Source organism: Scardinius erythrophthalmus (genome assembly GCF_964197995.2).
Source record: "Scardinius erythrophthalmus genome assembly, chromosome: 10".
NCBI lineage: Eukaryota > Metazoa > Chordata > Actinopteri > Cypriniformes > Leuciscidae > Scardinius > Scardinius erythrophthalmus.
In genome coordinates this window covers 28,802,326-28,815,377 of record NC_138230.1, presented here as the reverse complement: position 1 = coordinate 28,815,377, position 13,052 = coordinate 28,802,326, and the positions used below count along the sequence as shown (strand labels likewise).

General features: G+C 40.1%; 1 protein-coding gene across 1 annotated transcript in view; it reads left to right on the top strand.

Annotated features, from left to right (window-relative positions):
* The window catches only part of zfpm2b (zinc finger protein, FOG family member 2b), a 56,157-nt gene extending 47,506 nt beyond the window's left edge, over positions 1 to 8,651 (top strand). Inside the window, exons 6-8 of the mRNA XM_081376179.1 lie at positions 3,793 to 3,999; positions 4,614 to 4,838; positions 5,205 to 8,651. Of these exons, the coding sequence (XP_081232305.1) occupies positions 3,793 to 3,999; positions 4,614 to 4,838; positions 5,205 to 7,531 (2,759 nt within the window). The 3' untranslated portion in view covers positions 7,532 to 8,651. The remainder of the gene's footprint in view (positions 1 to 3,792; positions 4,000 to 4,613; positions 4,839 to 5,204) is intronic.
* The last annotated feature ends 4,401 nt before the right edge of the window (positions 8,652 to 13,052 follow it).

Genomic DNA, 13,052 nt, shown 5'->3' with positions numbered 1-13,052 from the left:
CAGCTTCATTAAATATTCATGTTATTTGTAAAGTTACTGAACCTTTCACACAAATTACCTGTTTTCTTTTCTTTGTTCTTCCCTATTCAAAGGTTTAGGCTCGATAAGATTGTTTTAAAATGTTGGTGCTCAAGAAACATTTATTGAAAACAGTTCTGCTGCTTTATATTTTTGTGGAAACTTTTTCAGGATTATTTGTTAAATTATTTGTTGAATCTTACATTTATAAATCTACAAATGTCCTAACTTTTTTTTTTTCTTACTTTTTAGCTCAACACATGTTTAGGCGTTCCTTATACAACAACAGAAGTAAACTGTCAGGAAATGAGGGGTAAAATGAAAATGACTACTGTTAAAATTGAAACCTCCACTGTTTTTAATGTGAGTTTTAAATGCCAAAACAGTTTTTTTAAATCTAATTGACGAAATGACAAACCATAACTATTAATTATTAATTAACGGCAATGACAAAAATGAAAGGCATTTAACAGAGGAGCAATCAAACTACCTTTATGAATTATCCCAAAAGACCTCACATTCAAAGGTGATGATGTCGCCACCTTGTGGTAAAGGTTTGGTAGTTCTGCTGTATTGGTCACATTCACAGATTCCTCAGAAAGCACTCGCACCAAACGAAGCCTGACCACAATCTTCAGTCCATACAGCACTTTAAAGCCCATTCTCCAAAAAATTCCCTTTAACCTGTAACTTTCTTTCTCTCTTTCTTTTTTTTTTTTTTTTTTTCATATTGGAAGCTCAAACACTACAAATATGTCCTTGGATTCATAGGTTAAAGAGGCAGGGGAGGAAAGATGCACATGTATTTCATTTATACCTCTCATTGTCTTTAGTACAGTGTGTCATGTCAAAATAAATGTTGGATTGCTCTGTTTCACTGCCAGAACTAAAATAGCAAAAACACAAAAATAGGCTGAGCAGAGGTTAAACAACACTTTTTACTTTCCTTTATATTTGTTTCAAATTGGTTTGCAAATGCTACACTACATTGTGCAGTAATTAGATTTGTTTACAAAAATGCTCCCTGTTAAATTATAGTGTCTACAAAATACCAGTAACAACATATATTTTTTACTACAATAAAACTGGTAACATGGTTTAATCAGTGTCATCTCCAAATGTTACAAATAATAATAATAATAATAATTACTAAAAATTTACTATAGTTTCAATTGGTTAAGATATTTATTATTATTATTAATTTTCTTTACTTTTGTATGATAAAAAATGTTGGTATTCTGTTGATTTTTCATTGTAAAATTTGGGTCCTGAAGCAAAACCAGTTGTGAATAAATGCATTAAACCATTGTCTAATTCAATGGACATTGAAAACACGGCCACAATACCACAAATCCTATCCAAGCACATGCAATTAGCATTTCTCTGCAGGAGGCACGACCACATCACAGGTCATTTTTTTCTCCTTCGACATGTTGTCAGAGAGCGCTTACACATCTTTGAAAGGTAGCATTGAGTGTACTTCATTCTCATTGTCCAACTCCTCAATTAGTCCACATCCTAATTCTAGCATTTAATGTTGGCATATCATGTCTCTTCTTGTTATCTTGCGTTCCAGACTTTTGTAAATAGTCATATTTAAAACTTTAATCCCCTCAATGGAAGATGACGCGCAGACAGAAAGTCCGTCATTTAGACAGATAAATGTTATCTCAGTCACAAAGCACTCCTCTCCTTTTTAACTAGCTAATGAGTTTGTTCTGCGGACTCCAGTGGAATGTTTCATCCGCAGCCCTTCAATTTGATAATGCTGTACTTTTATCCCAGATGTCCATTCTCTTTAGCAGCGGGGAAAATGTGCAGCGTCTTCGGCAATATACTTGTCCCTCACTTGTTTGTTGTGGCTTCAAAGCAATGCATGCATTTGTGTGTAGGACAGCATGCTGTATGTGGGATCAAAAAGTATTATATTTGCATTTACCATTATGCTGATTTTATGTATGGAGTATAAAACAGATAAAAGGAGAAGCTTAATTCTGGTTCTGAAAAAACAAGTTTGTGGGTTCTTGCATTGGATCCACACTGTCAGAAAAATAATAGAAAGCACCATATACAGTGAGGAAAATAAGTATTTGAACACCCTGCTATTTTGCAAGTTCTCACACTTAGAAATCATGGAGGGGTCTGAAATTGTCATCGTAGGTGCATGTCCACTGTGAGAGACATAATCTAAAAAAAAAATCCAGAAATCACAATGTATGATTTTTTAACTATTTATTTGTATGATACAGCTGCAAATAAGTAACACCTGAGAAAATCAATGTTAATATTTGGTACAGTAGCCTTTGTTTGCAATTACAGAGGTCAAACGTTTCCTGTAGTTTTTCACCAGGTTTGCGCACACTGCAGGAGGGATTTTGGCCCACTCCTCCACACAGATCTTCTCTAGATCAGTCAGGTTTCTGGGCTGTCGCTGAGAAACACGGAGTTTGAGCTCCCTCCAAAGATTCTCTATTGGGTTTAGGTCTGGAGACTGGCTAGGCCACGCCAGAACCTTGATATGCTTCTTACAGAGCCACTCCTTGGTTATCCTGGCTGTGTGCTTCGGGTCATTGTCATGTTGGAAGACCCAGCCTCGACCCATCTTCAATGCTCTAACTGAGGGAAGGAGGTTGTTCCCCAAAATCTCGCAATACACGGCCCCAGTCATCCTCTCCTTAATACAGTGCAGTCGCCCTGTCCCATGTGCAGAAAAACACCCCCAAAGCATGATGCTACCACCCCCATGCTTCACAGTAGGGATGGTGTTCTTGGGATGGTACTCATCATTCTTCTTCCTCCAAACACGTTTAGTGGAATTATGACCAAAAAGTTCTATTTTGGTCTCATCTGACCACATGACTTTCTCCCATGACTCCTCTGGATCATCCAAATGGTCATTGGCAAACTTAAGACGGGCCTTGACATGTGCTGGTTTAAGCAGGGGAACCTTCCGTGCCATGCATGATTTCAAACCATGACGTCTTAGTGTATTACCAACAGTAACCTTGGAAACGGTGGTCCCAGCTCTTTTCAGGTCATTGACCAGCTCCTCCCGTGTAGTTCTGAGCTGATTTCTCACCTTTCTTAGGATCATTGAGACCCCACGAGGTGAGATCTTGCATGAAGCCCCAGTCCGAGGGAGATTGACAGTCATGTTTAGCTTCTTCCATTTTCTAATGATTGCTCCAACAGTGGACCTTTTTTCACCAAGCTGCTTGGCAATTTCCCCGTAGCCCTTTCCAGCCTTGTGGAGGTATACAATTTTGTCTCTAGTGTCTTTGGACAGCTCTTTGGTCTTGGCCATGTTAGTAGTTGGATTCTTACTGATTGTATGGGGTGGACAGGTGTCTTTATGCAGCTAACGACCTCAAACAGGTGCATCTAATTTAGGATAATAAATGGAGTGGAGGTGGACATTTTAAAGGCAGACTAACAGGTCTTTGAGGGTTAGAATTCTAGCTGATAGACAGGTGTTCAAATACTTATTTGCAGCTGTATCATACAAATAAATAGTTAAAAAATCATATATTGTGATTTCTGGATTTTTTTTTTAGATTATGTCTCTCACAGTGGACATGCACCTACGATGACAATTTCAGACCCCTCCATGATTTCCAAGTGGGAGAACTTGCAAAATAGCAGGGTGTTCAAATACTTATTTTCCTCACTGTATGTATGTTGCACTACTTCAATCTCAAGGAACCTCAGATAGCATAAACGACTTTAAATGGTTAAAATACTTTATTAAACCCTAATCTTTGCTTTTACTCACAGGAGGACATGTGTGGTGTTCCACAACAAAAAACATAATGGAAGGAGATGAACTTGCAGCCTGTGTGGTGGATTTGCACTCGCATCTTCAAACACCAGCCCAAACTCCCTATAGTCAAGGGATGTACCCGGCCCGACAGCTGGACAGCATCCAACTCCTTCCTCAGCAGGCCGCCATGGCATCCATACTGCCCGGCGCTATCATCAACAGTGAGTCCTGCATTATCAGACCTCTGCCACAGTGGATAGACTGATTAATGTGCTTGGTTAAAAATGGAAATCCATGTCAAAGAGTCATCACAGCTCTGATGTGCATGTTTGCCATGGATAAGAGAATTACCAAGGGTCGAGGTTGACCTTCAGTTTGCAGGAATTAGATATTTACCCTCTTCCGTTCTCTAATCACAGTTAACAAGAATTTGATGAGAACAACAGCACATTTGCTTTGATGGGGTCTATAGGGTTGGGTTATGTGGTTCATCTTATTACTGCGCAATTAAAATTACTGTTACATATTGTATCCTTGCTTCCAACTGGGACTGATGTGCTCTTGAGCCTAATTTTATTACCTTTACTTTTTTATGATAATTTTCTGCTTTAAATTGCAAAAAAACATTTAAACCTGGACATGAACAAAAAAAAAAAGTAAGATTTTGCACTATTTCAAAGTCATTATTTTGTATTAAATAAAAATAAAAAATGTGAAATTGAAGCATTTATCTTTTGGTCTCAAATTTCTTGACCCCACTATATTTAATGTTGTGTTTTCACAAGCTTTAGATAATTCAATATGGATATGCTTGTCTCCATTTCTGTCTTTGTAGAAGACATCTTCCTCTGTAAGGCATGTGGCATCTGGTTTCGGAGTGAAAGAAACCTCCAGGCCCACCTTATGTATTACTGCAGTGGGCGACAAAGGGACCCTGAGATGGTAGCAGAGAAAAACACCAATATCAGCCATCAAATGCTCCGCAATTGCACATACCCACAATGCAATATGAGCTTTGCAGGCTCCCATGCCCTGGAAATGCACTTATCCACACATAACTGTGAGTAAACCAGTAAGACATTCTATATCAAATAACCATTTGTCCAGCAACAAATAAAAAAGAGAAAAGTTGTAGCTATTCAAGAGCCAATGTTTTAATAAAAAATATTCCTTGTTAAAAAAAAAAAAAAAAAAAAATGAAGGTTTTGTTTGGCCTTTTCCCTCACATTTTATTTATTGTTTAGTATAGAGAGGACAGGAAATTGTGGGTATAGTGGATCAGGAAATATTCCAAACTGGATTCAAACTAATGTTATCAAGCTTGTGTAGGAGCCTGTGCACAAACTGCCTTGGTTAGACTAAACTGTGTATGATAGTGTTGGTCATTAAAACCATTCCTGATTTTTGTTTGTTTTTGTTTTTCAAGCTCTCAAGTCAGATGAGATATCAACTGGAAGCAACTTGAAATGCACAATTTGTGACTACACCGCTGAAACTCTTTTGGTACTCCAGCACCACATCCTCTCTCATCTGTCCCAAACCGGCCTGAGATGTGGTCACTGCCACTTCACTTTCCAAACTCCCAGAGAACTGGCCAAACACCAGGAGCTACATGGACATAGCTGTATTGTCAACAAACTCATCAAAGAAGACAAAGCTGATAACTCTCCTAGCAGCATTTCAGGCAGCCCTCAACAAGTCAGAGCTAACACAAACATAAAAGACCTTCAGGAAAGAACAGTACAGCGTGATACAAGTCAAATTTCAGAGCTGGAAATCACAGAAAGTAGCCAGACATCCACTAAGGGTGAGGGAAACTCAGGAAACAAGGCTAGTGTTTCATACTCCAGAGTAAAGTCAGAACCTTCTAGTCCCCGTTTAGCCTCCTCACCCATTCAGCACCACCTGCCTCCTGCCTTTCCCATACCCCCTTTCATACCACATGTCCCATTCTCACAGGATATTACGGTGGGCCCGCAGGCATCTGAGATACTGGCCAAAATGTCTGAGTTGGTCCATCGCAGGTTACGTCATGGGGGAAACTCTTACCCTCCAGTAATGTACAGCACACTTGTGCCAAAAGGAGCAACATGCTTTGAATGCAATATAACCTTCAACAACCTTGATAATTATTTGGTGCACAAGAAGCACTACTGCAACACTCGCTGGGAAAACACACACAAGTCAAATGACTTCCCTGGACTACTGGATAAACCAGCAGGCACTGTAAGCCCTAAAATTGGAGCCAGTTTGGCTGTTATGCTAAATGCCAGCCATCCCTCTGAAGTGAAAGGGCATGAGTCTAACCCTTACAATCCCATTGCAGGTGGAAAAGTGACAGATGAGCTGTCAGTGCAAGTTAAAAAAGCGTCAACTCCATCTGGTGTACAGGAAAGACCAAACGGTACACAGCTGGATGTACAAAGCCAGAAGTTGCCACCAACTGAAACTGACCCCAACCACACAACATGTGAGGCCTGCAAAATCACCTTTAGTCGACATGAGACCTACATGGTGCACAAGCAGTATTACTGTGCCACTCGCCATGATCCTCAAGTGAAACGTGCCAACAATAAAGGAGCAGCCAATCAGAAGTCAGTACGTCCACGTAAAAGAAGAAAGGCATATGAGCTGGCCACTCCTGAACAAGAACAAATGCCACCTATGAGTTTAGCATCATTTCTTGGAATGCCCACTATTGGAGGTCCATACTTATCAAAGGAAACATTGGATAGCTTTAGGGACCATCAGAGATACAACATGATCCAGGGGTTAGTACCCAAGTATCCAGAGGCTTCATTGACAGTTACAAAATCAGCTCTTGTGTCCAAATGTAATACAATCTCTAAGGAAGAAGGTGATGCACCGATAGATCTCAGTAAAAAATGCATGCCACAGTTTGGCAACACTTCGGTTTCCCCTAAAGGACTTATGGATTATCATGAGTGTGTTGTGTGCAAGATAAGCTTTAACAAAGTTGAGGACTATCTTAAGCACAAACAGAACTTCTGCCCAGGTACTATTTTGCAAAATGCTTCCACTGAGAACAAAAGCATCAAAAAAGAAGGTCCTAGAAATACCAATAATCTCTTAGAGAACACCCTCTTTGAGCTCCCAGCTCTGCATGGAAAGATTGAGCATCCAAATGCAGCGACAACTTCTGACATACAGGTTTCCAGCGAGGAACAACTAATGTCAATAAAAGATGACCCGAGGGGCGTGTTTCAACCCACTGGGGGTTACCCAAGTCCTGCAAAGAAAATGAGACCTGATGAGCAAATTTGGCCTTACTATGAAATCAAACCCACTGATTATGCTACAGGGATGCTGGTCTCACAAAGCGATCGGAGGCAGAGTCCAAACGAGGGCAGTGAAGGAGAGAAAGACCAGCCGATGCCCGATGGTAGCCATCTTAGCACAGATGACCCCGAGAGTCAGAACAAGTCCTCATCCCTAAAGGACGGTCTTGAATTTGAGGACAAGATGGAAGATCCTGGAACTAATCAACATGGTTCTGCTACACCAGACAGCCATGACAGTTCCATCAACTATAAGGACAGCACGACGCTTACGCCATCTCCAAAGACTGAGGAAGAGAGGAAGAGCTTCAAGAGAATGTTGAACGGCTCCACTGCCAGCACAAGTAATTTAAAGTACTGCCGCCCATGTGACATCCAGTTTAACAACCTCTCAAACTTTATAACACACAAGAAGTTTTACTGCTCGTCACACACAGCGGAGCACGTTAAATAGTGGACCTGCCCCCTGTCTTAAATCTAGTTCACAGTAGTAGAAAAGGTAGTGCTGTTAACCAGCGTTGCCTCTTAAATTCACATGGGCCCAGGACAACATTTCCAGTTGTAGCCACTTGACAACCGCCCTGCTATTTTAAATCTGACACCATGTGCTTGCAGTGGACACTTGCTTGGCTATTATTTGTGATGACTAAAAGTGACAATATGCTCCCTCCTCTTTAAAGTGGACTCAAGCCTTGAACCAGTCATATTAGATTTTTCACAAGCACTGTTTTTTCCCATTGTGGTCAAAAACATAAGACATTTTTACAATTCCATGCTGGTGTACATGGCAGCAGGAGGACAATCAAATCAGGAGATTTATCCTACCAGTCAATTATTAGAAACGTTTAAAATATTTGTTGGGAATATTCTGTGTTGATAGTTTTTGTGTGTGTGTTTTAGTTTTCGTGTGTGTGTTTTTTATGTATTTATTTATTTAATAATAGTTGCAGCTCTAAAAAATGCAGATCTGAAATGAAAAACAAGTTTATGAAAGTTTTAAAATGACAGAAAGCCACTTGAATTGTAGAAATTGATTAAAAAGAAAAATATACAGATGGTGGAGCAACCTCTGACTGACTGTGTCAACATATCCTAAAATACTTGCAATCAAGTTTTCTGAATTAATAATTGTCAATACATGTAGAGTCTAGTTTGTCCTTGATGTTTCTTTATGCTTCAAAATGTTTTTCTTGTCAATGCAGAACTCTTCTTAAAAAGGTGACCTGTATGTGTGTTTGATTCCTTTTTTTGTTTTGTTTTTTAAATATTTGGCTTCTAATGCAATACTTTTTAAAAGATGAAATGTTATTTGAAGCAGTATTAAGGGAAACTTTTTATACTTGGACCCTAGAAATTGTCTGTGTGAAGTGTTTACTGAAGTCTACCTGGAGAAGGGTTTACACTTGGTATGGATGACTCATTGTAATCTTTCCTACAGAAAAAAACAAAATAATCTCATGAAAAAAAAGGTGTAAAAAAATGTGTTGCTATGCATGTACCTGTATGGAATGAAATTCCAGAAATGTGGGAAATGTTATTTTATGTGGCATAAAAATTAAAAAATTTATCTCAGGACAGCAGTGTCGATGAATTATTTATATTATATATTTTTTTTCCTTTTTATTATTAATGCACAAGTTTATTTCAGGACATAGTGAATACCCATAGAACTCTAGTTGCATCATTCAGGACAGTAGGAGTTTGTACCTCCAAATGTGCAAGCACTGGCACCACCTAGTGTAAGTTATGATTCAAGACATGAAAGCATTACCTTTTCTTTAAAAGTCTTGAATGGATATAATAGTAAATGTAAGTGTTAAAATAAACCATACTGATTTTTCTTTCTTTTTTCTGTAAGACAAACAGATAAACATGAATAAAGTATTTATTAGGTTACTCTCATTCAGTCAGAGTTGTCCAATCCTGCTCCAGGAGGGCCACTTTCCTGCAGAGTTTAGCTCCAGCACACCTGCTTGGATGTTTATAGTGATTCTAAAGACCTTGATTAGCTGATTCAGGACAGTTTAATTAGGGTAGTGATAGGCAACTTCAGTCATGGAAGCCCACTGTCCTGCAGAGTTTAGCTCCAACAGTGGCCTTATAGGACTAAAGTTGCCCATCCCTGAATTTGGGCTAAAGCTAAAGTCTGCTGGAAGGTGGCCCTCCAGGAGCAGTAGGATTGGACACCACTTATTTAATTATGTGGAGCTATTATGTTAGAGTTGGTGGTTTGTGCAATACTGGATTTAAAAAAATAATAATAATTTAAATCATGAACAATCAAATCAAGACACAATAACATGAATTAGTCTAGAATCCAGGCAGTTTATTTTCTAAAAGGACACCAGACAAAAAACCAAGCTTTCCAGAAGCATAACCAGATCATCTGTGTTTCGCTTGATGATTAGATTGGATGCACTGGTGCTTTTCAGGGCCACGCAAGCAGAACACCTGAGGGGCGAGTGATGGAGCACATCGCTTGTCTCATGGGGGGCTGAACAGATGTGCTGTTCTATGAGTCCTCATCCCCAACTCTGCAACGCTCGGGACAAGGTGCATGTTAAGCTCCTAAGCAGGAAATGCACATAGGTGCCATATATATAGCTCCCCGGTTGCCCTATACACACACTCACAGCAAGGCCCTGAAAGCCAAAAGACCGTCACCTGGAAAGGCAGTGTATGACACACACCACACACAACGTGAGGATGCAACATCAGCAATTTAAGGAATGACGTGGTAACATGCATTCATGAATAAATCTGACAACACAATGAAAATGGTGCCAGGTGAGGGTACAAATTACATGCTTAGTGAAATGAATAAGCTTAGCTCACCAGCCCCGGCTTAAAGAGGGGTAGAGGGCCTCTAAGAGCACAAGGCTACGAAGAGCCCACACCCAAGACAGAATGAGCTACCAGGGTCCTAGTAACTGTAATATTTGACAAACAATGGGGAGAGACCCAGCTTGCAGCAGCACGTATGTCCTGGAAGAAAACTGCTTAATACGATCAATTCAGTCCTTAATTCTTCAGTTACTTCTCCTGCTCTTCCTGCTACGGCTTGTGGCTTGTTAAAAAATATATTTTGCAGAAGATTAAGGATATCAGGGTGCAGATTGTGCCCAGTCCATATGACCCTTCAGTTGCTCTATCAGTTCACTCCTATTTCACTTCAGTATTTAGCTATTCAGTATTCAGAGATAACTGGTCAGCTGAAACGTACAAATTTCTGTTGTGATATTATTACATCAAAAATCATTAAACACACTTTTGATATTATTTGTCCGAGTTTACTTTTATCTTTAATAGGACCTTCTCAGTTAATATTGGTCAACTTTACTTTTAATCTGAAGATTATTCATGATTTTATTACTGTAAGACTGGACTATTGTTATTTCCTTGTATGTGGGTGTGAGCCAATCACTGTTAAATCGCTTGCTATTACTACAGATGATTTTTAAATTACTGATCTTAGTATTGTGGCATCATGAGAGGGCGTGTACTAGAGGGCAGATACATTGCCCTCAGATGGCTGGAGCAAGATGGCCGCCTGTTTAGGATTACAAAACCCAGGCTGCCTGAGAGTACAGCTGCAGCTAATAAGACCGGCACATGGCAGCAGGCTCTAATAGCGGGTGTGATAAACTGTTGATGGTGTGTGTGGCTGGGGAAAGGACATGTACCTCTGTGAAACAAAGAAGATGAAGTTTTTTTTTTTTTTGAGCTGAAGAGATTTAAGTTGTAAACATTTTTGTTTGATTATTAAATACACCTGCATATTAAAGAGAGAGTGTTGAAGCGGTGTTTACTGGGAACTTGCACAAACTAAAAATCCTGAACCTCTCATGCTGTCACAGTATATAAAGCACTACACAATTTGGCACCCTCTTATTTAACTGATCTTTTACACATACACAAACCTCAGAGGAACCTAGGTGATCTAACCAGATTTTTAGATGTTCAAAGCCAAAGGACTAGATTAAAACTGAGTGATGTATGCATTTGCAGTGGTGGCTAATAAGGGTTGGAAACTTTACAGCTTAGATTATCACCTTTGATGGGCTCTTTTAAAGTAAAATTTAGAAAAATAAGTAGACCTACATAATCAAATTCACAAATATTACACCAAAACATTATTAAAAATACATACTAAAACAATAATTGTCAAATAATACACTTGTTTGTTCACAGTTTGAACATTCTTGTTTCCATTTGTTTAATTACAAGATCTGAGGTGAATTATGTATTATTGCTTTTACAGCTACAACTGGGGGCACTAAATGATATTCAAAGTCAGATACACGCTTTTAGCATTAAATAAAGCACATGAACAGTACCCGAGATTATCATTGCCACACTTTGTGTTTGTTGTTCTAGCCGTGACGTCGCAGAAAAATAGAATCCATTTTGAAAATAGAATTGTCACGCGTCGCCATCACACGGCTGGTTAGAACAAAAACTCTGATTAACATGGAAAATATACATTTTATCGCGTGTTGCGGCGTTGCGTTGCATGTAGTTAGGATACATTGTAAAGCTAAGTGAAATATTCACCAGGGGCTCAAAAGATACTGAAAGGCAGCTAATTCAAAGTAACCCCTTCAAAGTCTAAGACAGTGCTGTGTTTAACCAAGTAACATAACATTCCATCTTTAAATAAATGTGCATTGGCAATACAAAAACTGTACGCCCCTTGGAGTTCAGATGTTGCAATGGAACAGTGGTAGAGCCCACAAGGTGTGTTCATTTACATTCAGACAACAGACAACAACAATACATCACATTAAAAAAGCTACATACATAGGAATGATATAATTATAAAATTGCACTAAATAGATACCAGGTATGGGACAGCGCACTCGCAGTCCGGTGTGACGTGTCAGTGAGGTAACAAAGATTAATTTCCACAGGACACGTGACAGCCTCATTTCAAGAAATACTCCGGAACACTGTTTCAAAGCACTAGTTGTCATGGTGAATCAAGACGACAGAAGCAGAATGCAAGTAACTCAGGTTTATTGAAGATATAACAAGTGCAAGTCCGATGATGTAACTGGTGAAAGTCCAATGATGAGTGAGATGCTGGTAACACAGGGACTGGATGGTCAGCGAGGTCCGTGGTGAAGTGCCGTAACCGTGAAACCCAAGTGAAGACGATATCCGAAGAACAGAGAACAGGAACTGGAACAGGAAACAGGAACGCCGACAACACTGGGATCACAAACGGGAGACATCAACCAACGATCTGACAATGAGAGAAGAGTGCGGTGAGGTTTTATAGGAGACTGAATGAGCTGCAGCTGGGGTGATGAATGAGATCAGCTGGATCGCTGATCATCCGGAATGAGTGCCACGCCCACTCACACACACACACACACACACACACACAGAACAACAGTTACACGAGACACGAAGGAAACAATGAATTTATGAACCGTGACAGTACCCCCTCCCCTAAGAACGCCTCCTGGCGTCCCTAGGCTCCCTTACCTGTCGATTGTAATCATCAATAAGGGAGTGATCCAGAATGTCTCTGGCAGGTACCCAACTTCTCGCCTCCGGACCGTAACCTTCCCAGTCCACCAAGTACTGGAATCCGCGTCCCCTCCGCCTCTTGTCCAGAATACGATCTACCGAATAGGTTGGTTCCCCGTCTACGAGACGCGGCGGTGGGGGAACCGGGGCTGGCGGATTAATACGGGAATAAAACACGGGTTTGATTTTGGATACATGAAACACGGGGTGAATCCTCCTGTACACTGGAGGGAGGTTGAGGCGGACTGCCACCGGACTAATGATCTTGGTGACAGTAAACGGGCCGATAAATTTAGGAGCAAGTTTATTAGAAACGGAGCGGAGCGGAATATTTTTAGTAGAAAGCCACACTTTTTGACCAACGACGTATACGGGAGGCCTAGACCGGTGGCGATCGGCTTTGGCCTTGGTGCGCGCTCCCGCCTGGAGTAGAGTCTCAC